The 24,130-nt window shown below is 51.8% G+C and overlaps 11 protein-coding genes across 12 annotated transcripts; 7 read left to right on the forward strand and 4 right to left on the reverse strand.

Moving 5' to 3' along the window:
• Positions 1 to 1,614: 1,614 nt before the first annotated feature.
• Positions 1,615 to 2,326, forward strand: J3458_006992 (uncharacterized protein; the record flags this gene model as incomplete). Its single annotated transcript, XM_066119149.1, is given in 3 exon segments — positions 1,615 to 1,739; positions 1,751 to 1,956; positions 2,073 to 2,326. The coding sequence occupies 3 exon segments, from the start codon at positions 1,615 to 1,617 to the stop codon at positions 2,324 to 2,326; spliced, it is 585 nt and encodes a 194-aa protein (XP_065975785.1).
• Positions 2,327 to 4,881: 2,555 nt separating this feature from the next.
• J3458_006993 (uncharacterized protein) lies at positions 4,882 to 5,409 on the reverse strand (the record flags this gene model as incomplete). Its single annotated transcript, XM_007808585.2, has 1 exon — positions 4,882 to 5,409. The coding sequence occupies one exon, from the start codon at positions 5,407 to 5,409 to the stop codon at positions 4,882 to 4,884; it is 528 nt and encodes a 175-aa protein (XP_007806776.2).
• A 597-nt stretch (positions 5,410 to 6,006) lies between these two features.
• Positions 6,007 to 8,091, forward strand: J3458_006994 (uncharacterized protein). Of its 2 annotated transcripts, XM_066119150.1 has the most exons (5): positions 6,007 to 6,367; positions 6,500 to 6,923; positions 6,983 to 7,100; positions 7,160 to 7,209; positions 7,290 to 8,091. In XM_066119150.1, the coding sequence occupies exons 1-5, from the start codon at positions 6,202 to 6,204 to the stop codon at positions 7,834 to 7,836; spliced, it is 1,305 nt and encodes a 434-aa protein (XP_065975786.1). In that variant the 5' UTR covers positions 6,007 to 6,201; the 3' UTR covers positions 7,837 to 8,091. The 2 variants fall into 2 exon arrangements, with proteins under 2 accessions (XP_065975786.1, XP_065975787.1); XM_066119151.1 differs by having other exon boundaries at positions 6,983 to 7,209.
• Positions 8,092 to 8,705: 614 nt separating this feature from the next.
• Positions 8,706 to 9,212, reverse strand: J3458_006995 (uncharacterized protein). Its single transcript, XM_007808583.2, has 3 exons — positions 9,087 to 9,212; positions 8,889 to 9,016; positions 8,706 to 8,833 (listed from the first exon to the last, which is right to left on the reverse strand). Exons 1-3 carry the CDS (start codon positions 9,138 to 9,140, stop codon positions 8,800 to 8,802), a joined length of 216 nt encoding a protein of 71 aa, XP_007806774.1. The 5' UTR covers positions 9,141 to 9,212; the 3' UTR covers positions 8,706 to 8,799.
• Positions 9,213 to 9,388: 176 nt separating this feature from the next.
• On the forward strand, positions 9,389 to 10,682 carry J3458_006996 (uncharacterized protein). Its single transcript, XM_007808582.2, has 2 exons — positions 9,389 to 9,698; positions 9,755 to 10,682. Exons 1-2 carry the CDS (start codon positions 9,493 to 9,495, stop codon positions 10,419 to 10,421), a joined length of 873 nt encoding a protein of 290 aa, XP_007806773.2. The 5' UTR covers positions 9,389 to 9,492; the 3' UTR covers positions 10,422 to 10,682.
• A 243-nt stretch (positions 10,683 to 10,925) lies between these two features.
• On the forward strand, positions 10,926 to 12,168 carry J3458_006997 (uncharacterized protein). The gene has a single exon (XM_007808581.2). The coding sequence runs from the start codon at positions 11,025 to 11,027 to the stop codon at positions 11,949 to 11,951; it is 927 nt and encodes a 308-aa protein (XP_007806772.1). The 5' UTR covers positions 10,926 to 11,024; the 3' UTR covers positions 11,952 to 12,168.
• A 61-nt stretch (positions 12,169 to 12,229) lies between these two features.
• J3458_006998 (uncharacterized protein) lies at positions 12,230 to 13,518 on the forward strand (the record flags this gene model as incomplete). The annotated part of the gene is made up of 1 exon (XM_066119152.1): positions 12,230 to 13,518. The coding sequence occupies exon 1, from the start codon at positions 12,256 to 12,258 to the stop codon at positions 13,516 to 13,518; it is 1,263 nt and encodes a 420-aa protein (XP_065975788.1). The 5' UTR covers positions 12,230 to 12,255.
• On the forward strand, positions 13,400 to 15,920 carry J3458_006999 (uncharacterized protein). Its single transcript, XM_007808580.2, has 2 exons — positions 13,400 to 14,476; positions 14,533 to 15,920. Exons 1-2 carry the CDS (start codon positions 13,569 to 13,571, stop codon positions 15,089 to 15,091), a joined length of 1,467 nt encoding a protein of 488 aa, XP_007806771.2. The 5' UTR covers positions 13,400 to 13,568; the 3' UTR covers positions 15,092 to 15,920.
• On the reverse strand, positions 15,178 to 15,907 carry J3458_007000 (uncharacterized protein). Its single transcript, XM_007808579.2, has 2 exons — positions 15,655 to 15,907; positions 15,178 to 15,598 (listed from the first exon to the last, which is right to left on the reverse strand). Exons 1-2 carry the CDS (start codon positions 15,768 to 15,770, stop codon positions 15,331 to 15,333), a joined length of 384 nt encoding a protein of 127 aa, XP_007806770.1. The 5' UTR covers positions 15,771 to 15,907; the 3' UTR covers positions 15,178 to 15,330.
• Positions 15,921 to 16,278: 358 nt separating the features above from the next.
• Positions 16,279 to 21,887, forward strand: J3458_007001 (uncharacterized protein). Its single transcript, XM_007808578.2, has 2 exons — positions 16,279 to 18,868; positions 18,926 to 21,887. Exons 1-2 carry the CDS (start codon positions 16,618 to 16,620, stop codon positions 21,199 to 21,201), a joined length of 4,527 nt encoding a protein of 1,508 aa, XP_007806769.1. The 5' UTR covers positions 16,279 to 16,617; the 3' UTR covers positions 21,202 to 21,887.
• On the reverse strand, positions 21,412 to 22,766 carry J3458_007002 (uncharacterized protein). The gene is made up of 2 exons (XM_066119153.1): positions 21,912 to 22,766; positions 21,412 to 21,763 (listed from the first exon to the last, which is right to left on the reverse strand). Exons 1-2 carry the CDS (start codon positions 22,506 to 22,508, stop codon positions 21,509 to 21,511), a joined length of 852 nt encoding a protein of 283 aa, XP_065975789.1. The 5' UTR covers positions 22,509 to 22,766; the 3' UTR covers positions 21,412 to 21,508.
• Between the last annotated feature and the right edge of the window lie 1,364 nt (positions 22,767 to 24,130).

Consider the following 24,130-nt stretch of genomic DNA (forward strand, 5'->3'; position numbering starts at 1 on the left):
AATGTTCCTACAACCAGTCTACAAATATCAAACTATGCATTCTTTTATGTCGTATTCATGTAGGGAGAGTAGGGGGAAATCATTTGAGTCTATTTAGAGAAACACATAATGCAAGGATAAAAGGAGGGTATTGCGTTTGTAGGATGGAGATACAACCAAGGAAGATATCCTGATATTCCCTGTATGGTCGACTTTGGAATTTTCTGCCACGTAGACAACGATGAAGTTTCATAATTGAAGGCCCATTGAAGTGAAAAGAGGTACCCATTCTACATTCACTAGATATCGATTTGCCCCCAAGGATGATTATGCATATTCCAGTCCCCGTCATTTACGGAATGACGAGGAGCCACTGATGGATGAAAGGGAATTGCCCATGTCGTCAAAGAGCTCGGGAATAGCATGTTGGCGACTTGATGTGAGGTGTCGGCGCCACAGCCGTCGCTGTATGCCAAGATATCTCGAGATGAACGAGAGGGGAAGTTGATGTGTTTTGCATCTGAATTGAGCATCAAGGTCGACTGATTGGTGATGGAGGTTTCTGTATCGCACATCGCGTATTGCGCGATATCAATTCCAATTACTTGATACGCCGTTGAATATTGTAGAAACCACCCTGAAAAGTTGCTAAAATGTCGCCTGCCAGCGCGGGAGACGCTAGCTGGACAGGGAGAAAAAATATTGAAACCACTAGCCGACGACTTTGAATAAGACCTAATGTCGTCGAATCCCCTTGGTATAGCTTCTGGGAGGACCAGAGACCTTTTAACCACAGACAGAGAAGGATGGAAGTCTTAATATCCCACCGCCTAATACATGGGCCTCTTCATGCAAGTATTGATAGCACGGTCATATCATAACAACACTGGCTGCAGGTGTCGGGCAGATTACATCTCGGATACGCTCTGGCACTCTCGTTAAAAGACACCCTCATAAGGTGGCATCGTGTGCGACCGTTCTCAACGCTCTATATCCCTGGCTGCGACCATGCAGGCATTGCGACCCAATCTATTGTCGAGAAGCAGCTCGCCGGGCGCCCAAAAGATGACAAGTCCAAAAAGCAAAGATATTAGTCGTTCTGAATTCGTACAGTCATGTCAGGATCAGACGAGGGGACTACCATCAAGCGATCAACAAGACGACCCGTAGACTCGGCATCTCTGTAGACTGGCCGCGGGAAGCCTTCACAATGAGTCCGCAGTTGTCCAAAGCCGTCACTGAGACCTTTGTGCAGCTATACTGGGAAGGCCTCATACCGAGCCAACAGACTTGTTCATTGGCCATGCCGTCTCTCCACGGCCTTGTCTACCCTTGAGTTAACATTCTGAACGAGGATGGTACGCTGAATGGCAACGCCGGCCCGTTTGCCGGAGAGAAGAGATTTAATGCGAGATACGGCGTTATCGAGGAACTCAAGAAACTCTGCCTCAACGCGAGACAGGAGCCGAACAATATGGTGGTTGCGATATGCGGCCGCTCAGGGGATGTTGTCAAGCCCCTTTTGAAACCCCAATGGTGGATGAGAATGAAGCCGTTGACGAGACCTGCCATGGCAGTGGTTGAAAGCGGCGAACTTGTCATCCGACCAGAGCTACAGAGGCGACAATACTTGCAATGGATGCGAAAACTGCAAGACTGGTGCCTGTCAAGGCAATTGTGGAGGGGTCATCAGATCCGGCATATCGATCAGTATCGAGGGTGAAGACGGTGGAAATGATGATGGTGATGATGACTACCGGGTCTGTGGTAGAACAGAACGTGAGGCTCGGGAAAAGGTAGAGCAAAAGCTCCCCGGCAAGAAATCGACCCTCAAGCGAGACGAGGACGTGTTAGATACCTGCTTCAGCTCCGCGCTGTGGCCGTTTAGCGCGCTGGGTTGGCCAGACAAGACGTCAGATCTCGAATACTTCCCGAACACAACGTTGGAGAACAGGTTGGGACATTATACAGTTCTGGGTAAGCCGCATGATCATGTTCTCTATGACATTGACTGGCAAAGTCCCCTTTTACCGACGTCTTCTGCCACGGCCTGATACGCGATAGCCATGGCCGGAAAATGTCAAAATCACTAGGCAATGTTATTGAACCGGTTGACGTACTTGATGGCATCAGCGTTGCCGATCTGCATCAAGGGCTGCTACACGGCAATCTCGCCCCAAGCGAAGTCAATAACGCCCAAAAGTATCAAAAAAAGGCCTTCCCGCAAGGCATTCCTCAGGTCGGAGCCGATGCCTTGCGGTTCTCGCTCACAAGTTACGTCCAGCCGCCTGGCGGCGATGTCAATTTCGATATCAAGACGATGCACGGCTTACCGAAGATTCTGTAATAAGATCCATCAGGCCACCAAATATGTCCTCGGCAAGCTTGGCCGCGACTTTTTCCCCGTGAGAACAGCGCTTTGAGAGGATGGGAGAGCCTTGCAGAGAGATGGGTCCTGATGAAGGTGAACACTGCTGCAAAATAAATGAACCAGGCAGTCGGAGAGTGCGAGTTCTCACGGTCGACCCAGATCGGTTACCGGTACTTGTATGATGAATTATTCGACATTTATATTGAGAATTCCAAGTCCATCGTGTCAGATGTAACTCCGGAAGAAGCTCGTTCGGCCATGGACACACTCTACTCTATACTTGAACCTGGTTTGCGACTCGTGTCCCGGTTCATGCCCTTCCTGACTGAGGAGCTTTGGCAGCGGCTACCACGCAGACCTGGCGACAACACATGCTCCATCACCATCGCCACGTATCCAGAGTATGAGTCGTCCTTGCATGATCCAACATCTGAAGTAGCCTGTGAGCTTGTGCTGGGCTGCTCGAAAGCCATCCGTTCGCTCTTGGCGGACTACGCCGTTAAGCATTCAGGCCTGGCTTATATCGCACCTCTTAACCAAGTGTTGTATGATACCGTGTCGGCGCAGCTCCCCGCCATCAAGTCAGTCATCAGTGGCAGGGCACAGTAAAGATTGGCATCCTAAAACCTGGACAAGGCGACCCAGCCAACTGTACAGTTTGCCAAATTGCGGGCATTACAAGAGGCCGTCGCCATCTTTGACGAGATGAAGGTTTAGACTGGGCGCGACTTTGCTGGCTGGCAGTGTTTATATATTGGTGTATACTCATATTATACTTGACACATGGCCTCTTGGGTTTGAATATGAATCTTGTTCGATTATGTAATCGAGTCTCTGACTACCAGAGCACCAGAACACGAGTTTCGGCCACCGGAAGTTTACGAGCGGGGATCATGAGGCCACATTCTTTGAACATGGAATATCGGCCAGAAAAGTTCGTCTTGCCCGGAAGAGTCGGGATGGCAGTGGGCCCATTGGACGCCACAGACGCCTCGTAACACCTTTCTGGTAACAGGGGTCGGGAAACTCGGTGGTGTGGACTCGGTAGCATGGGAATAACGAACTGACAGTTGTTTGCATGGTGATGCTGGTCGATGGTGAATGATAATCACCCCTAGCTAGGCTGGACCAACGAGAGCGGCGAAAACCTACTATATCAGCTTGAAGTTAAGAAATCAGGTCTTCCAGGATCCTGGCGGGCTCTCTGGATAGCTAGCCCTCAATATTGCAGATACCGACAGCTACCGGAACTGCAAGCTCGGAATCCGATGGTGACAACCTAGGCCCTCCCTGATGATCACTGGCGGAAGCCGGCCTGAAAGGCGAACGAGTCAACAGGCCCGCGAGCCACGAGACCAGCAGGAAGTCCCGTCTTCAACGGCTCCCATGGCAAAGGATGCCTTTTATAACACCCACAACCAACAGCTTCTCCCGAGCTCGCCGCTGGCATCTGCTATATTGCCCAATTGGTCAGTTAGCCCATATGCATACATAAGCTGTCAGCAGGTTGCGGGCGGGTGATGTTCAGGATGAAGGTCTGGTGTGCATGTGTATATGCAGGAGGACAGCTGCCAGTTTGGTGGGCAAATACTCGGTGGATGTGCTGGTTGGGGGTTTTGGTGTTATTTTGATGTCAATGGGTAAAATGACTGTTCGACGTTCTGCGTCCGTCATCACAAATCGGCAGGTGGTAACTACTTGGCGCTTAGCTTAGTCATCAATTCCTTCACCAGCCTCGTGGCAGCCATTTAGGGAACTTGGAATCTCAGATCGCTCTGCCTTTCTCTTATGCTCAACCATCTCCGGAGCATCGAAAGGACGTTCGGATGGTCTATGGCACATCTTCGGTGGCTGGCCTTGGTGTCGAGGAGTGGAATGCTCTCCTTCGCTAAAAAGTCAGCCTGGCAGTTACCGCCCAACTCAGGATCTCCAATTCCTCGGCAGGAACTTGTTAACGAAGAGCTTTGTCCTGACCATAACCCGGCGACTTTGTACTCAGAAATGCGCGGGCAGGTGCTGGACAGTACATTTCAACTACTTGTCAAAAGCGGTTGGGGATCACAGTCAACCGTATGGCTCGCCCGAGACATTTCAAGCTACTAACCCACACCGTAACCACACGTCTGCTGCCTGCTTTGTATTGACCACCAAGACTGAAATGGCATTCTGAAAACGTAGTGGCCCTCAAAATAACCAACAGTAAAAATGCCGCTGATTCTCGGCATGAGAGGGAGATTGAATGACAATATCACACAGAAAAGTGGAGAGCATCGCGGCCGCGCGATTTATTTTCGTATCTTTTGTTCGAGATATGCTTACCTGGCTCCCTCGCGAACCGATGGAGCATCCTCCTAGTCGTGAAGAGGGTCGGTCATCGCTCCCCAGGGTTGGACAAGGGCCGCCCGTAGTCCGTTGTGCTCATTCCGGGTCGATTAAGGAGACCTGGGGCTAGCGGTAATAATTATTGCACAGTGCCCACCGCATCATGGCAAATCCGCAAGCTAATTATGACTGTCAAGGCCCTCCTGTCGTCATTGCAGCGACAGTCTCATCGCACACCTCCTCTCAGCCGGCAACCCGTCTCTGACCTCAGCATCCAACACCCTTCTCAAAGCAGCCGTCACTTCACCGTCGTCTAGTGTAACAAATCCAATTGACTTGTAAAACCTCTCGTTCCACGGGACATTGCGAAATGTTGTTAATGTCACAAACGGAAGCTGTTGCTCAGCTGCCCACTTCTTTGCCTGAGCCATCAAGGCTCGGCCGATCCCCTTGCCCTGATGGTCTTTGTCCACTGACACTTCCCAGATATGTAGATTGCCATCGAGGATTTCGCCGTTTAAGAAACCAACTAGGACCTCTTGGTGGGTTAGGTCAGTTTCGAGCGCCACCCAAGCGACGCCCTGCGCAATGAGGGTGAGGTGGCGCTTTACCGATTGACCGGAATCGTCGGCAACCCATGCGAGGTCATAAATCTGGCGAAAAGCTTGGCCGGCGGATTGTTCTACAGCGGGGAGCAGGGGCGCATCGGCGGGTGTAGCCGGGCGGATAGTGAGCATGCTTGGTGGCGGTTCTTGGCGATGCTGCGTCCCCGATTGCACACAGTACTATTACTATATGGGGAGACGAAGGGGAATGAATATCGTGCGGATTCAATGACTGGTTGTAAAATGGAAGCGCTGAGTAACTTGCCAAGTCGTGGAAGGGGAACCGGACTCTTAACGGCGGCTTGACGGGCACCTGAGAGGAGTCACGCCGGTGTTGCTGACCAGACATTTCCAAGACCCAAGACATCATTGATGGGTGCATACCTACCTAGGTAGTAGTATTTGTTTGAACCACAGGGTACCGAGATTGCACAGACATGGAATGCAACATGTCTTCTCCAGGCAAGAAACAAGTGATGAAAATAATGGTCGCAAGCTGTGGTGGTGATATTGATGAAGTCGACTTGGTAAACATGTCCAGGTCTGTTGTCTTGTTCTGTCCCAGAAATAGCTACTACCAGGGCACTCGGTGGAAACGAGAGCTCTTGCACGTGCCTCGTTTGGGTACGTCGCTTGTTGCGCTTGGCAGCAGCGGCGGCTAGCCGGAAGGCTGAATCGCGGCGGAGCAAGACATTCGCAATATTTGGCACTTCATGACCAGGGGGCCGGAACAAGGAGCCGGTGCCTCCAGGTGTCTGTCCCGGAGACGGGCTGTGCAAGCTGAAGATTCCTCGGCCTGGCCATGATAAATCTGCACATGGACAACTTATTTCCCAGCTTCGCTTCACTCACCTGCTGCGTACTCGGAAGCTCGAAAAACCGCACACTCCTCAATTTGAGGTGTCGGCTGCAGTCCGCCCGCACATGGCCCATCAACGCTTCTCTGCTACGCGGCTCTGCTATCTGAACATCATTCTAGTCATTGCTTCGCGGTGTCTGTTGGTGCTTTCAGAGCCCATCGTCCAAAAGTCGGCCTCGTCGATCCTTGGCGATCCAAACCGCCCCGTGCCGGATTATGTCAAGCGCTATGGTATGAGTCCACCTAATCATGAGCCAGGGCAATGTCTCAATCAATCCATGCTCAGTGTATCCGTGCTGTTGCCCTCTGCCCTTGCTTGGCTGCGTTCGAATTGAGGCTAACGATTGAAATCCATGAAAACAGCGCCGCTTGTCTGGTTACACTCGGAGGACCCGTTCCGGCCCGCAGACCTTCTCCAACATATCCGTCACACAACGCCCACGGCTAATCAAAAGCCCATCTCTGACCTGCCGGATCTCGACCTGGACAATCTCGCTCTGCTGAATAACGTGAGTAGCGGACAGGTGGCCCTGACATCCAATGACGATGTCACAGCTTTGCCTGACTGGCTCTTCGGCCAACTCCCCGATGAGTCGGGTAGGATCGTGAACGCTACCCCCTGTGTTGTGATTCTTGTTGAACAGAGCCCCCGAGACGTGGATGCTTTCTTTTTCTATTTCTACTCGTACGACCGAGGCGCGAATATTACACAGGTATTGGAGCCGCTTAACCGCTTAATAAAGGACACTGAGCACGGCATGCATTTTGGAGATCATGTCGGGGACTGGTGAGCTTCCCTTCTGTCTATATACTTCGCGAGCCTGCTCTGATCAGTCATTCCAAAAGGGAGCATAACATGGTCCGCTTCCGCGATGGAAAGCCCAACGGCATCTACTACAGTCAACACTCGGGCGGCGCTGCGTATGCTTGGGATCATGCAGACCTTTCCATGAAGGACGGGCGGGTGCGTAAACTGTGGCGGCCTGCAAGCTTGACGGGGTCTCGTCTAACTATATTCTGTAGCCTCTTGTTTTCAGCGCATACGGCTCACACGCAAACTATGCATCATCCGGGTTGGTGGCACTCCCTCTCCGCGGCCCAAGGCTATTCCCCATCTCTCTGGCAACGCCTAGTTCTAATGACCCCCTTGTAGTGATCAAATTCATGATACAGTATTGGTGGATTACTGCGATGCCGGCCAGCTTTGGGACCCGACCCTCTCGGCATACTTTTACCATCTCGAACCTAGCAATTTCACTTTAACGCGCCTGTTTCCTTCTGCGCCCGCTCTCCCCGCCACGCCTGATCTCACCTCTTTCTTCTACTTCACCGGCATTTGGGGCGATGCCCAATATCCAGATGACCATCCTCTCCAAAAGACGGTTCCTTACTTTGGCCTAAAGCGGTTTGTATCGGGGCCACAGGGCCCGATTGTGAAGCACCTTGTGCGCAAGGGACTATTTCCCGACCAACGCGAGAGGAAGCCGTGGCTACAGTGGGCTGTTGGCATCTTTATGTCTTGGTACCCTTGCTGTCTACGCGGGTGGAGGAAATGGGTATCTGGTACAGCGGTTATAGGATTTGTGGTGTTGTTGGCATTGGGGGTCAGGCACGCGGTCAAGAGTCATAGAAAGAAAGGTTACAAAAGGATAGAGTCGGACATACCCTTAGAAGACTTGAGTGATAGTCAAAGATTATAGATTTTCTGCATCACACGGCAGCTGACCAAGGGTGATGGGGGCAAGTGCTGTCCCTTGACATGCACCTCCCAACTGCCACTTGCAACACGACAGCCACTGATGACGAAGCCGGCATAGGGACTAGAGGGGAATGACATTTCGGGTGACCATCACAAGGCACAAAATAATCTACCTGGTGTGTTTCCGCACCTGTCGCAACAGTCCGTCTCGCCGGCAACTTGCTAAACAGGAGGGCTGGTTGCACGATACGCTTACCGCATGTCAGACTAACGAGTTCGCTGACGAACTGAAGCGGGGTACTCATAATTGTTGAGTTGAAGTCGGGAGACTGTCGTCATGTTTTGTTCAGCGCACCAAGTAATAGAAGCAAAGGCACTGTTTCTGCGTCTCCCGGACTCGACAATAAATCGCCGCAAAGCCGCATGATCCCGACCGAGTCACTATTGGGGACGTCGTATCTGATCATCAGTTTTCGAGCGTCAATGTATACCGAACGAATCATTTTAAGATGTCACTCCATGAGATCACCACAGGCGCAATCCGACGTCCCTGCTGGTGTACGTGCCTCTAGTCTCGACAGTCACAGCATGTGTCCAGGGGGAGTGCGCATGTGAAGCAGCTCAACGCCGCCTTGGCATATACCAACGTTTACCAGCTCGCGAAACTTGCCCAAATGTCTAGCTTGACACGTCACGGAACTGGATGAGAGTACCTGGGTAGTTGCTGCACCCACGCTGACCAGCGAAGGCCAAAAGGCGGTCGCCTCGGTACTCAGGAATCCGTTAGCATGTACAATATTAAATGCTGCTCCTTGCATGTAGGCCGCATTAACCAAGCATAAGAAGTTCCAATGCGCAATTTGCAAACTGCGCCAATCAATTCTAAAACGTCAACCTATACAGTGCATTATGTACACGGTTCGTGTGGGACAGCATTCCGCTCGCCTTTACTACTGCTTCCCTTTTACTGCTTCTTCTCCTGCTCCTCCATGAACTTCCTGTAACCATGATTAGCCACCGAGTCTTCTGGGCCGCCCGGACGAAATAACGCACTTGATGAAGTCAGCCTCGTCGGGGCTGGAGGCATTGATCGGGGGAGTCGCCGCAGCGGCGGGTTTCTTGGGGCCAGAGGTGGCATAGTAAGCGCCGCCGAAAAGGCTTCCGAGGATGCCCATGGCCAGCTGTGAGCCAGGTTAGTTCAACGGTTCCAAGTCGACGATGCTCAGAGTCGTAGGTTGGGGACAAACGAACGTAGTGACCGCCGACCTGTCGGCCAGCAATGTTGTAGGTAGCAACACCGGCCATTGTGACTTTAGAATTGTGTGATGAGAGGTTGAGTGGCGTGAATTGGTGATGGTGAGCAGTAATAGAGCTATTGGTGAATTGCGCTTCGAGGATTTGATGAAAACAATTCGGGAGCCGGATAAATGCCGGCTACGTGGCAGCTGTATCGGCGGCACGGAGTGTGGGAAATGATACGACGTCACTTCCAGAATCCATTGGGCCAGCCTCGCGGGTGATCCCGGTCGCACCCTCCATTAACAATCACCAAACTCGACGTGTGGGAGAGTTTCACGACTTTAATTTCTGTTCGGAAGCTCGTACGAAACAAAAATTCTCACCTCAAAACAGTGAAAATTCCATTGCATCTTCCGTTATGTCTTGGTGGGGAAAACCAAAGGAGCCCAAGGAGCCCAAGGAGCCCAAAGCTGAGCCATCGCCAGACGCCAACGCCGAACAGCAGAAGCAAGCTTTCGACCCAGACAAGCTTCCAGCACGAGAAAAGCTGCCCAAACGACTTCAAAACATCGTTGACAAGTCAGACCAAGACAGCCGGTTTTTCGATGATGTTATCGATGGATAGTAAGCACATGGAATCCGGCCTTCTTGCCACCATGTACATGCTAATCACTGTACAGTGCCCCGCCGACTACCGACACCAAGCTACGATATGCTGCCTATGCTAGCAGGTTCCGAACCATTCTTCTCTCTGCGCATCGCTACGTTGCCTATACATCCGATATTGGAGAATCATTCCGGCCCGTGGCACATCCGCGAGTCGTCCGTGCTGCATATGGTATCTCTTGGCTTTATATTCTAGGAGACGTGTCCCATGAAGGATACCGGGCGTATTGGCATAACCAGCGTGTGCTGAACCCGCAGCTTCGCCTATCACCTCACCAGGAGAAAGTCACCGGGCTACCAGCTGAGGATGCTTTAAAGCTTGAGCCCGGTGTCGTTAGTCCCTTGGAAGACTGGCGAACTGTCATGGTCCAAAGAGCAATCTTCCAAAGTATTGCTAGTATGGGGCTTCCCGCATTTACCATCCACAGTGTCGTGAGATATTCTGGAAGGGCTCTGAAGAATGTGAAGAACGCCACTATTCGCACCTGGGGACCTATCGGCCTGGGCCTGTCTGTTGTTCCCTTCCTACCCCGGCTCTTCGATGAGCCGGTTGAAAACGCCGTGGAATGGGTATTCCACAAGGGTTTCGAGGCTGTTGGCGGTCAGAAGTATGTGGGATCCGCGCCGTCTACAGGACGGGAGGATATGCTTAATAAACCGATCAAGCCGAAGAGGGAATGATGCAACGATTCTGCGATGAGTGAGGGCTTCTTTTTTGGCGTTTGGTAGGATGCTCGTGCTCTACTCTTTCATGCTGCGCTAAACCAAATTACTGTACATATACTAAGTTAAATTAACCCAACCTGATACATGCCTGATTTGATGGACTCTGGTACCAGAATAGCTTCTTGTGTGTGGTTGTAACTCGTGGATATAGTAGTGAGCGGTTGCTGTCAGTGAAACACGTACCCTCGCCCGACATGCACGGAGCGCAAACCCGCGTAGCACCGGCAAATGGGTGTTGTAAATACTCGAGTCATATTCTCTTTTTCAAATTGCCCATGCTAGTGATATTGCTGCCAACTCGGATTTGGATTGACCAAGGTCGAAGCTTTTGGTGGTTGAGGCGCATGCTCCAGTACGTAAGCGCCAGGCGGCTTGGCCTATCGCGGCTTCCAGAGGCTTCTTTCGCCGCTGAACCTCAGCTTTAGTCAACGCTCTGAACATTGAGCTTTCTGCCGCCACCAAGTCTAGAGCCTTGACGACGCTCTATTCTGCCTGGCCACGCATCACCTAAGCTCCTTCTATCTGTATATATTTATTGATTGTTTCTCCCCTGCCATCATGTCGTCACCGTCAGGTTCCGCTGCTCAGGAAACGAGCTACATCATGAGAGACAAAGCCGACGCTGCGCTAGTCGGCAAGCATTGCCAGTACGAATACTGCAACCAGCTCGACTTTTTGCCCTTTCTTTGCCAGTCCTGCACCAAGACTTTTTGTCTAGATCATAGAACAGAGTCGTCACACAAATGTGCGAACCCCGGAGCATGGGCAGAGCGGAAGAGACAGGCCAACTTGGCCAAGCCTTCCATTGGCCAAGGGAAGACTCTACGGGATAAGGTGTCCGAAAAGCCTTGCTCGTCACCAGAATGCAAGACTGTTGTCGGGACGTCTTTGACCCCCGGAGTGCACTGCGATTCTTGCAATCGCGATTACTGCTTGAAGCATCGATTAAAGGAGGATCACAACTGCAAGAACTTGGTACCTATTGGAGCCCGACCAATGCAAATCGATGTCGCGCAAAAGACTCGGTCAGCACTCGACAGGCTGAGGGCTTGGGGATCGGCCAGGAAGGAACAGGCAGGAAGAGCGCTACCGAAACCGAAACCTAGCTCAGCTGCTGCTCGAATAGTGGCTACAAAGAAGCTCAAGGAGACCGCCAAGGGCGACAAGAAAATTGCAGAGGAGAAGCGCATCTATCTCTACGTTGAGGCGGAGGCAGAAACTGCCAAGGCCAAATTGCCCAAGGGCGATTTCTTCTTCTCCAAGGACTGGGTTGTTGGCCGCTTACTAGACCAGGCTGCGACTGGTTTACAAGTCCAAAATGTGAACAACCAGAGCTCCGACGAAAAGGATAAATTGCGTGTATTTCATGTTGAAGGAGGAAGAATCCTAGATTACGGCGAAAAGATTGGAGCGGCATTGCAGAGCGGGAACACTGTCATTTTGTTGAGGGGAGTTGGAGCACCGGCGGACTTGATAGAAATGTGAGCAGCACTTGGTGACATGACATAATGCTGCCGGAGGGTTTGAAGAGGAGCGATACCCAGAGCTAGTTCGTACATGCTATTTATCATGAGACAGTTCATTATTAGAATACATGTCAGGCCGACGAAATGATGACAAGGCCTGGCACACAGTCTAGTGCAAGCTTAAGTGCATCACGTGCTCTCGTGATTTAGCGCGAACCGCGACGGAATGACGGAATGCATCTGCTTCGTGTGAAATCGTAAACCCGCATCGATTATATTCGCTTCCAGACTTAGAATGCATTTCTTTGGAAACTCGCATCGAAATGCCTCCTCATGTTCCTCGCAAGCGACTGCGTGGGTCCCCTGGTAGTGAGGAGTTCAAATCTGGAGCGGGCGCAAAGCAAACGGCCAAGCCCAGCAAGCGGAAGTCTACGCTGTACGATGACTTGGATGCGGTCGCGACGCCGGCCTCGGCAAAGACTTCTGAATCCTTATTCCAGAGTGTTGGCGATGATACTGATAGCTCTTTATCTTCATTTTCCGATGAGGATTTCGAGGATGTGCCCCTTGCAAAGCGACCCAAGGTCAATCCAAATGTCTCGGATGACGATGACGAAGACTTTGAATTCGAAGATGTCGAGGCTCCAGCTCAATCCAATTCAATCGTTCCAGTTGTATCCGGAGACCTTGAGCTAACCTTGAATAAAGACACGAGACTGTCACTGACAAACGTGTTCGGGGATAAGAAAGGGCCGTCAAAACGTGAGCGAAAGGTGCGGAATGCCACACATTGTCTTCATGTTCTTTCCCTCCTTTGGCACAATGCTGTACGAAATTCGTGGTTGTGTGATCCTGAAGTGCAGGGAATAATGATTTCTCATCTGCCGCCTAAGATGTGGGATGAGGTAGAACGTTGGAGGCAGAACTCGGGCCTCACCAAACGACCTTCTCAGCCAGAGTCCTCAACTGGCAGAGTCAAGAAAAGTGCAAAACTCAAAAGAAAGGAGCAGGAATCCCGTGATTGGGGGGATGCAGCAAGACGGCTAGAGGAAGGAGCCATTGATATGAGCCATGGCGATCCTCTGTTCAGATTGATGCAATCTTTGGCCTCTTGGTGGAAACAACGATTCAAGATCACAGCTCCTGGGCTAAGAAAATGGGGCTACATGGCATTGGAGAGGCTGGACAGGTTGACAAAGGCATATAAGGACGAATATGCTGACTGCAGTCGCTTTGGAGAAAGAGTAGCAAGCCTAGATGAGTTTCGGCAGTGTGCGATGAAATGCGAAGGAAGCAGGGATATCGGGGCGCAGTTATTCACTGGGCTACTGCGAGGTCTTGGACTCGAGGCCAGGATGGTTGCCAGTTTACAACCCTTGGGCTTTGGCTGGAACCGCTTGGAGGATGCGGATCTAGAGCCTGAGCTGGCAGAGCTGGATATGAAAATTGCAAAACTCGCAAAGACCACCGACGAAACCAGTGTAAAAAGACAAACAAAACAAAGGCCAAATCTGCAGCAACTCGTTCGAAGCGACAGCAGTCAAGTCGTGCCGCGGCCGCTACGGAGACCGCCTCAGACGAAATAGATGATTTGCAAAGAGAGTATACTGACACAGACGATGAACCGGTTGTGGTAATGCAGGTAACTCCAAAAAAGTCCAAAACACCTGTTAGCAAATTTGATTCAGATTTGGAATATCCCCATTACTGGGCAGAGGTTCTGTCTCCAGTAACGAACAAATACCTGTCTGTTGATCCGATTGTGAAGAGCCTCATCGCAACGAATCGAGAAATCACCGAGGCGTTTGAGCCCCGGGGTCAAAAGGCAGAGAAAGCTCGGCAGGTCACGGCTTATATTGTCGGATACTCTCCTGACGGGACGGCAAAGGACGTGACGGTCAGGTACCTGAAAAGGCAAGTGGTTCCTGGCAGGACAAAGGGCGTGCGAATGCCAATAGAAAAGGTGCCAATTTACAACCGCCATGGAAAAGTGAAGCGTTACGAAGAGTTTGACTGGTTCAAGTCTGCCATGTCGGGATACAGGAGAGGAACAAAAGCTTATCCAATCACCGAAATAGATGACGATGAAGATTCAAACGACCTGAAGCCGGCAAGGCCGGAAAAGAAGGAGGTAAAAGAGGGCGAAGAGACTCTTCAGTATTACAAACAATCTAAAGAATTCGTCCTTGAAAGACACTTGAAGCGGGAAGAGGCTTTGAAACGAGGCGCTCTACCTGTGAAAAAATTCAAGAATAAGGCGAAGGGGGTCAAAGCAGAGGAGGAAGATGTTTACCTGCGATCAGATGTTCTCCAGGTCAAGAGTGCAGAGACGTGGCACAAACAGGGGCGCGCTCCTCTTGCAGGAGAGCAGCCGCTGAAGCGAGTTCCGTACCGCGCAGCAACAACCAATCGACGGAGAGAAATTCTCGAGGCCGAGGCTGCCACTGGGCAAAAGGCTTTGCAAGGGTTGTATAGTTATGAGCAGACGGACTGGATTATTCCACCTCCTATCAAGGACGGCATTATTCCGAAAAACGAGTACGGGTAGGTTATAATCATTTGCAACACTCCCGAATACGTTTGTTCTAACCAGTTTTCAGGAACATCGATCTCTTCGTCGAGCACATGTTACCCGAAGGCGCCGCGCATGTTCCATTCCGAGGCGCGATGAAGGTATGCAAACGCCTCAAGATCGACTATGCAGAGGCTGTTGTCGACTTTGAGTTTGGACATCGAATGGCTGTCCCCGTTATTCAAGGCGTTGTCATTGCAGAGGAGTTTCACGACGAGGTCATGGCTGAACTTGAAAAGGACGAGGCAGAGCGCAGGAGAAAGGAGGATGAGAAACGGCGCAAAGCTGCTTTGGGGCAGTGGCGGAAATTTATCATGGGGCTGCGAATCGTCGAGAGGATACGACAGGAGTACGGCGAGGTTGATGAGAGTGTGTCAGTGTTTGGACACAGTAAAGACGTTGCCTCGAAACCCCATGCACATGCTGCGGCTGCAACCCAAGATGAGGACATGGCTGGCGGATTTCTTCCAGAAGGTTATGAGGAAGAACATGAAGAAGAGCAGCATCATACGTCGAGTTTCTTTCCAGTTGGGGATGACGAGGATGACGCTGGCGACGATGGGGGCTTGACTATTGAGCATCACTGAAACTGGTCCAAGAGACATGTTGGTTCGTGTAGAACTGCTCAAAAGGGGCCACTGGATCCTCGACTCGCATACCCATGAATCGTAATAAAGCTTATTTGTAAAATATAGTTATTAGTATAAGATACAATGCAATTCCGCTACAGCGTATGTGGCTCAAACGAGACTCAACGCAAGCCAATGCCAGCCGGCGTAAAAGCACAACATTTCTTTCCCTCTCACAGTCCTTTCACAGTTCGCAATCACCGTCCCTTTCCAAACATTTCATGCCACTTGCCCCTGCTTCCCGTATCCGCAAGCTTATCCCGTCCCGCAGGCATTTCAGGAACAACATCAAGCTCCACTGTCTCGTGAATTATCGATATAACATCAAGTCCTTGGTCGAGCAAATCCGAAGAAGAATGTGGTGCCAAGAGAAACAGGCCGTTGGATGTGTTTTTCTGGCGGAGGTTGTATGTCTTACTCGGTGTGCGAAGCACAGTTGAGCTGTCAGAGGATTCGAGCGTGAGACTATCATGAAGTGGTTAGAGGGAAACTTGCGAGCGACTTGGGAGGATAGGACTGACACTGGTGCTGTATCGGATTCGAGCAGGTTGACTAAATCAGGCGGAAGCTCAAGGAGACGGTATCCCGAGCTGTCCGGGTTGTGCATGAGTTTTATTCCCTGACTCTGGCTAGACATTGCGATGGATGTGGAGGAGACGCGATGTCTGACAAGTGTGGAGGACTGTGGGGTACCTTTATGATACTACCTTGGTAGGTAGGCTATATCATGCTGTTTGTCTAGGATCCTGCGTACGGGTCCTCCGTACTCCGTATAACACCCAGATAATGCTCCGGTGGCGAGGTGAGGTGAAATGAGTGAGCAACAGCTTGACCCCTGGTGACTCGCAGCCCCACTCTCGGCTCATGGTGGCCGCCATGGACCACCGGGCGATGTCATTGTTTACCATCGATCATAATTTTTAGGCTCCACGCGTCAACCGCGTCTGTCGCAAGACGGAAGGACCAATCCCATGATCGCTCCTGCTGCTGGCGCTGGCACTCCGATTGTTGGCCGCTTGGGTCATCAACTCTGCATGAATCTGTCGCAGATATTGGCACTGGGTGAAGAAGAGATTGGTGTTTCACGACTTGCATATTCCTTGCATGTCCGTGCTCTCGTTTCAATGTAAACTAGATGCATGGTTCTTATTTAATGCTTTTCATTTTTGTGTTTGATATCATCCATTCATTCACTCGCCTCCCCAGCATTGGAGGCCTATCTTGGCAGATACACACTTGGGGTTGGCTACGCGAGACGACCTGCGTCAGCTCTGCATACTCGCGCCGTCTCCCCATGTTTACGGCCCACTAGTCCCGCTGCTGCGCCGAGTCCTCTCCATTGAGACGAGCCTGGCTCATCACCCCGCTGACCATCGCGTCTCCCTGCCGGTGCCTTCGACGATCAGATATTTGTTCACAGCCGCAAGACACCATCCGAAGGTCAGCCAAGGCGAGGGCCATGAGTGCGGCCCATTGACCAGACCATGGTTCGTGTGACGGACGACCTGGCGCTCTCGCCAGACGCCCTTTCTCTGTATCATGCCTCTGATCCGCTGCTCGGTCACCTCCCGGTCCTCATATTCCACGGGCCCTCGACGACGGCCAACTACACCCTCAACACCTCTCGCGTCCAAATACACATCCTGTCGTCTGCGGGGTTTCAGTCGTTTCCTCGAATCACCATCTCCCCGAGCTCGCCCTTTTACGGAGTCGTCGATCATCTACCCCGAGAGATTCAGGTCGACGAGGTATTCCGTGGCATGGCCTTTGGCCTGTTCAAATATTTCTCAGAGCTCCCCGATGGAGTCAAAGGCTATCTCAAGAATCTATATCCGACGAGAGGGAAGCGCCCCGGTACCGCCTCGGCTCTCTTTGGCGAACAACATGCTGCCGCTTTGGTCGCATCCATGGTCAAAAGTGACAACGCGGCCGAAGTGATTGCCTCGTTGCAGGATGCGCTTCAGACGCAGCATGTCAATAACGTGGATCTCGATCTTGTTCTCCCGCCAGGCGCGATTGTGCCTCTGCAACCTGCCGACTTGGAAGAAGTGCCGGACGACGAAGATGACATAATAGACCCAACGCTAAGACAGTATGGCGGATATACACCTCTTGTCAAGTTGTTCGGCGAGCCGGTGTTTTTACCAACAAACAGGCTACGACGCGCGCCATCGAAACCCACATCATTAAACCGAGGGAGATCGTTCACTAAGGACCAAAAATATGAGCTCCGCATGAAGCTAGCTGAGCTGGTTGACACGGAGGAAAGATATGTCATGAAGCTTCGTGAATTGGTGAATACTATTGCCAAGCATTTTCGGGAAAGTGCCAGGGCAAGGCCAGAGGGAAGTCTCAGTCCTTCAGAAGAACAATTGGAAAGACTCTTTCCCCAATCGGCAGATCAGATACTACAGCTGAATTCTGCCTTCGTGGACCAGCTTCGCAAGATTATGGATGAAACCGAGGATGGGGCTCTCAGAGACATGGACCAAACTACATCGACCTTAGGCAGCATGAAAAGTTCAGGTTCAGCTCGAGCAAAAGATCCCAGTGGAGCCTTGAGCATGGCTAGATTATTTCATGAATGGTTTCCAAAGTTCACCCAGAGCTACCAGGATTACATCAAGGCTAGCCAGCACTTCCCTACATTGCTCAACTCTTTTCTTGACCAACAGTCCAGCTTTAGGCAAAGGGTAAACCAAACTGGCGAGCAGACTGTCAGGTCTATTCTTATTGAACCCGTTCAGCGATTGCCTCGATACAGCCTCCTTATTGATCAAATAGTTGGCTCTTTACCAATGACGCATCCCGCGCTTCAGCCCATGCTGAAGGCCAGAGATATTATTACCAATATTTGTTCCATGGACGACCCGCTACCGGACCAGCCTCATGTTGCCAACAGACTTCGAAATATGGTTGAATCGTGGCCAAGGGATTTGGAGCCGCAGGGCCGACTTATAATCGCGGCCGATTTCATTGAACTGACATCTCCATTCCAAGGTGGAACGAGCGACTTGGACAACTCTGGCGTTTTCCTGTTATTTACAGACTGCGTCATTATACTAAGAAAGATTGGGTTCACAATGACAGGACGTGATTTGCTCCGGGAAATCGATAAGCCATCCGCTGCAGAGCTGCTGATTTCGATGACGAATGCTGCCGGTGGTCCGGCGTCGTATGAATTCGCATTCACGGGCTGGCATAGCCTTGCAGACGTGCGGTTTACTGAGTCGGAAGATGGCTCGTTAGTGTGGATGACTTCGACAAGAGATATGAAGGACGCACATGCCGGAGAGTACAAGATTAGTAAGGCGCCCACGTCTCGGTGCTTTTTGCTTCAGGAGGCTTTTGAAGGCAAGGCTGCCAAATGGGGCGAAGATGTAGTCAAGGCGCGGGTTGAAGCACGGTTCTCAGAAACTGAGCGAGAGAACCCTTGTTGGACGCTCCGATCAGTTCGTATGCAGGATAGTAACCTGGGACTGCATGTGGCTGTCTTTCAAGAAGGCGCCCATCAACTAGTCGAGGGTCGAAGAGAACCAGCCGCGATTCGTGTGGTGGTAGATCACGAGAAAGGCACAAAAGGAGCGCCGCTCGGCCACTACGGAGTCGAGATAGTGATCAATGTTTCCAGCAACAACCTCAAGCGGGTTTCGATGCTCACTGTCGGTCTCAATGGGAAGCAGTTTCAAGATGACATCGACTTGGAGGACTTGCTCCCTACCATGACTCGTCGCAGTAAGTACTTTTTGTCAAAGGGGGGTAATTGGACACATACTCACCCATCAACCACAGTCATCCAGCTACTTAGCACTCAATTCAATGTTAGCAATACCCACTTGACTGCTTCTATGGTATCCTATTATACCAAGACAATACGAGGACTGAATTTCTCCACAAGGGCTGAGAAAGGCCGATCCTTCCTTGCGGCAGCACCTGTAAAGCTCCTTTCCAGCCTCTGGAACGGCAGCGCAAGCAACACGCCAGATGTTATTGTATCTGGCGTGAAACCCCAGCAGCAGCCATCACTCCATCGAGCGAATAGCATTCACTCCATGTTTGGTTCGATTAAAGGCAAGGACAGCCGCCCCAACACCGCTGACGAGCGACCAGAGAATCCCCTGTTCAGACTAGAGCAAACATTTACCGGCTTTACCGCGGCTCTTCAGTCTCGAAAGGGCACCCTAATTGGTCGTACATTACTAAATCGATCGCTTGTTGATGAGTTGTCTGTGAATGATATATACAACAGATTCATTGAATCCCCGTTCGAATACGACGTCGCCTCCGATATAGGCACGGAAGTCATATTCGTCGCATTCGAGAAATTTCTGCATATTGCTTGGGCGGACCAGATGGGTCCTGTCATGACCATACAAGCAATGGATACTCTACTTGAAAGAGCTAACAAGAGAGTCCCTGGGAATTTTGCCGACTTTGTGAATTATCTTTTCCGGGATATGGCACCGCAAAATCGACGAGCTTTCATCACCGTGATCAAGCTGCTGGCTGACCTGTTAGATGGCTGTGGAAACGACAGTGACAGGGGCGCATTGACTGTGGCATTTGCTGAGCTTCTCGTCACTGATGGCGATGCTCACAACTACATTAATTTACTAGATCGACTCGTCGAAGACTGCGATAAGATATTTGAAGACCAAAGTGCTCATCAGAGCTTTAGTCTTGGTTCTTCTGTTTCCGAATCTCTTGCGTCTGGCTACCAACAAGGCAAGGCTCACACGGGCTCAATCACATCCAATGCGTCGTCACTTCGTCGCAAGTTTGGGCTCAATGCCCTTCTTCGACAGAACTCACAGGATGAGCGACCATCGGTATGGCGAACCTTGAGCAAGCATAGGAATCCCGCTACGGGCGACACGTCCAGCTTATCACGCGGCGCACACGGCAAGCTGTACAGAGCACACTCAATAGATGATAACAGCCTACCAAAGCAACTGCACCGGCGTCCCATGTCCCGAGACATGCCCCCTATCGCAGGTGCATTCGCTGAGACACCACAGCGCCCAGCCAGCTCCCGCCGTCATAATTTTCCACTCGACACCATCGGCGAGCCCTCCCCTACCGATAGAATGGTCTCAAATACGAAGAACCCGAAAAAGAAGAGGCGAAGCTCGCTGTCAGATCTCAAGAGTCTGATGGCCGCCGCAACGCTAGACGACCAGCCATTCCAGCCATTGCAAAGCACGAAGCAAACATCTGGCAAGATGAATAACAACCCTACCAGCCCCAAATCGACACCCCATTCCAAGATCCCGCTCAGTCCCAGCGCGGCTGAAGCCTTACGCGCCTCCAGGCAAAAGGAAAAAGAAAACCTCGCTGATTCCTCTAAAAAGGTCGTCAGCCACGCATCCGACCACTCCGGTGGTAATTCGTCCAAATTACCGGAATCCCCATCCAAGATTTTCCGACACTCCAAAGCCCTGTCGGTATCTAGCATCCCTACACTTCGGCCTACCAAGTCGGCGTCTGGTGCCGACTTCGCAACTCGCCCCGGGAGTCCGACGCGATCTAATGCTCAACGCCTCCGGCTCCACTCGCCGCAAAAACTTAGAGAGCGGCTTCAATCTGAGAAGCAATTCGCCCAGGAGGTTGATTCCTCGCTGAAAAGCGAATTGTCCAATATTGGGGACGAAATGGCTCGGGTGAACGATGCTCGGTCACCCAGATCTCAGACGGACATGTCTGGGTTCACTGCCTCGCTAAAGGAACTAGAGGATCGGATCGGAGTCATGATGAGAGAGTTGCGTGAACAGCAGGCCACAACGCAGAAGGAACTAGATACTACGATGAAGAGTACAGAGGCTAAGTTACGCGCTATCGACCAGCTTCACAAAGAGGTGGTGGCGGAAAATGAATTGCTTTACGAAAAGTTTAACGGCGAGTTGGGCAAAATTATCAAGGCCGTGAGAGGCAAAGGCAGGGATGACAAGGAGGAGCTGGTGGCCAAGCTGAAGGAGCAAGGGGAGGAGACGGCGAGGGTGAAGAAGGAGAATGCTCGCCTCAAGAGGGAAATGGTGAGCCTGAAAGCCATGTTGAGAGGAGCAGACTAAGTATTCTTGCGCCTCGGACGTGTTCTTGGCTTTGTCAGGCGCAGGATGGCGTGAAGAAATGAGGCTATCGACGGAGAATTCATGTCCGAAATTGGCATAACGTGTGGACTGTGATGTAACTGACAAGACGTTTTGTGTATACTACGACGATTATTAACCGAAGCGGCGCAAGATGGAAGGGCAGGCGGGATGACGCGTCCACGGAAAGAATATGAGCGCAAATAAAGGCTGCTCCGCATCAAGGGGCTTTCTCTTGATCCATGTATAATTCTCGAGGTATCATGAAATACTATGACAAGAAGAAGAATTACAAACTGAAAGATGTTGTAGCGTCTGGTTGACCTTCACTGCTGTCAAATGTAGGCGAACGTGAGGGTGCCTCGGGAGAAGTAGTGCTGGGCGGAAGCTTTGCTTGCTCAACCCAGCATTCAAAGTACAGGGGCCCTGCTTGCACAGAGCGAATCGGCGCGGTGGCTGTGCCTCTGACGGCCCGGCCTGGTTCTAGCCTGGTCTCGGATGGTATTTGGAGATCAGCCTGCGCGGGAATCCAAAGTTGTGGGTGCTAGTGGTTCAGAACCATTGTTAGTAGGATCCAACGGACGGCCAGGGGCGCATCGTGTGGCAGAGAGCGGGAAAGCCTGGAGAATCAAAACAACCACCCGGTGGAACAGATACGAGAAAAAAGGGGTGGAAGGGGGGGGGGGAATTACCTGAATTGGTGGCAGAGCCTGGTCGCGCAGTTCGACGCCCATTGTAAATGTACAGGCCTCGGGGAGATGTGGTCTGCTCTGAGCGACCTGAGAAATCCTGCTCAAGGCCCCCCGTAGTGCCTCGTTCACATCGGTCCAGTTGACGGGCTCGTCAGCCGCGGCGGGATCCCGGCCGGCATGGTTGATATCGGCGGGCGGCGCGGGGGTCGTGTCCCTGTCGCCCCAGGCGGCGGGAAACGACTGCAGGTCGAATATCCAGCGCTCGACGACGTCGAAGCTGGCGGGTGCGTGGATGACGAGGGCGACCTGCCGCGCAGAGCCAGCCCGGACCTGCGAGGCGACGGCGGCGACGGCGTCCCGCACCCAGGCGCAGACTCCGGGGTGTCGAGACTGGTGAACCGGCAGGTTGTAGGCGCGGGCTGTGAGAAACGTAGCGGCCGGGTAGAGCTTCCGGTGGTAGAGGATGGAGTGCAGCGCAACGGTGAGGAAGTTGGTGAAGGAGGCGAGGAGGGTTGCGGCCTGGGACGGTGAGAGGGAGGCGTCGGTGGCAGCTAGACTAGCACTTGGCTGCAGATCTGGCTGGGCAGCCCGAGACATTGGCGGACACCACGGGAGAAGAATACGAAGGGATGCGGCTCGATAGCCTCGTCAGCCTCGTTAGCCAAGAATTGCGCAAGACGGACGGGTGAAGAGACGGTGGATTCCGTTTTCCTTTCCTCACGCGGCGCTTCACGTGATTAAATGGACCAGCGTCGAAAGGGCGCCTGGTTCGGGCTTGTTGGGACAGCGGCTGAAAGGCAATGAAATGGAGGATAGACTCGCCAGTTATGGCGTTTCTCGTATTGCTAATTGCCAATAACGTCGATAAAGGATAATGAAGGGGGGGGGATGGTCTTGGGTGATGAGATCAATTCGTGTAAAGGGCTGCAGCCATGCCCGAACCACTGCAAGTCCAGGACGGGTCTGGTCCGCCTCGGCACCACCCATTGAAGGCGACGGGCGCCGGATCAGGTCTAGCGTCCAATATACGCCCCGCAGTGCCCGCACCACGTCCCGGTTCCAACACGAAACATTGAAGCCCGATAGCCGACTACGGAGCGGACGGCCCCACAATGGAAGCAGGCCGCTGAATTGTCTTTGGTCCAGACGTTTCCTTGACAGCTGCGGCGACGAAGCTTTGTTACCATTGCGGTTACAAAGGCTCGGGTGGTGGCTGCACCATGAGAAGCGCGAAAAGGGGGTTAATTTCCCTATGGGGATGCCATTAATTCTCCGATAGGGCTCGGGACCAAGGGTCTGGACAATGGACACATAGCGCAACACGAACGAGCCTGGGAGTCACGCGAGAACATGCCATGTTGGTCCTGTAGTTGTGTGCCCAGTGTATCGTGATGAAACTTTCCACCTACGCCATTCAATGGCTTCTGCTCAAGCCTTGCATTGGATTTCTTTTTTTATTTTTCTGCAGCCGGACAGCCACATGGAGAACGAGGCAAAATTGTTGAGCAGAAGGATATCGTCATAATTTCAACAAGACGAGCCACTTGATGAAATGCACGTCTCCATATTTCAACATCCGGCTCAAGCTTTTCCGGATCGGGTATAGCGCCATCTGTCTCAGATCTAGACCCACCTCGCAATCCAACGTCCGACGACTTTACTATGGCCATCTACCCAGCTTCAACGAGAGCTTATTGCCGCGAGCACCAATTCACACATTAGTCGGCTGTAGAACCATAGCCTCGGGACTCCTTCAGACCATGATATACCGCTGATGACTGCCCGTACCGTCCCAGATGATGGTTGCTCCACGGCGTCAAGCACAGCAGCTTCGTGTTTGACCGCGTCAGCCACGCGTTTTGGCGCCGACCGACATACGAGCCATGGACCATGACACTCCCTATTTGATCCCAAATGGAGGTTCAATTGACTTCTTCCGGATAGACAAACCCAGGTATGACCTATGTAGTGGTCTGGCCCGTTGGTGGACGTAGCCTTCTGGACTAAAGGCGGCCGCGAGGCTGGAATAACGCAATCCTCGTATTGGGGGGAGACATTCTTTCAAAATGCCGAAATACTGAGTTGTCAAGTTATTTTATTCTTATTTTTTATATTACACAAGCGCTATATAAGTATTACATCTGGTAACACTACATGTTAGCTATACCAAGCTAAAGAACTATAATGTTCCGCGTAATGTACTATAAACGTATTATAAT

The sequence above is a fragment of the Metarhizium acridum genome (genome assembly GCF_019434415.1).
Source record: "Metarhizium acridum strain ARSEF 324 chromosome Unknown scaffold_72, whole genome shotgun sequence".
NCBI classification, from domain to species: Eukaryota; Fungi; Ascomycota; class Sordariomycetes; order Hypocreales; family Clavicipitaceae; genus Metarhizium; species Metarhizium acridum.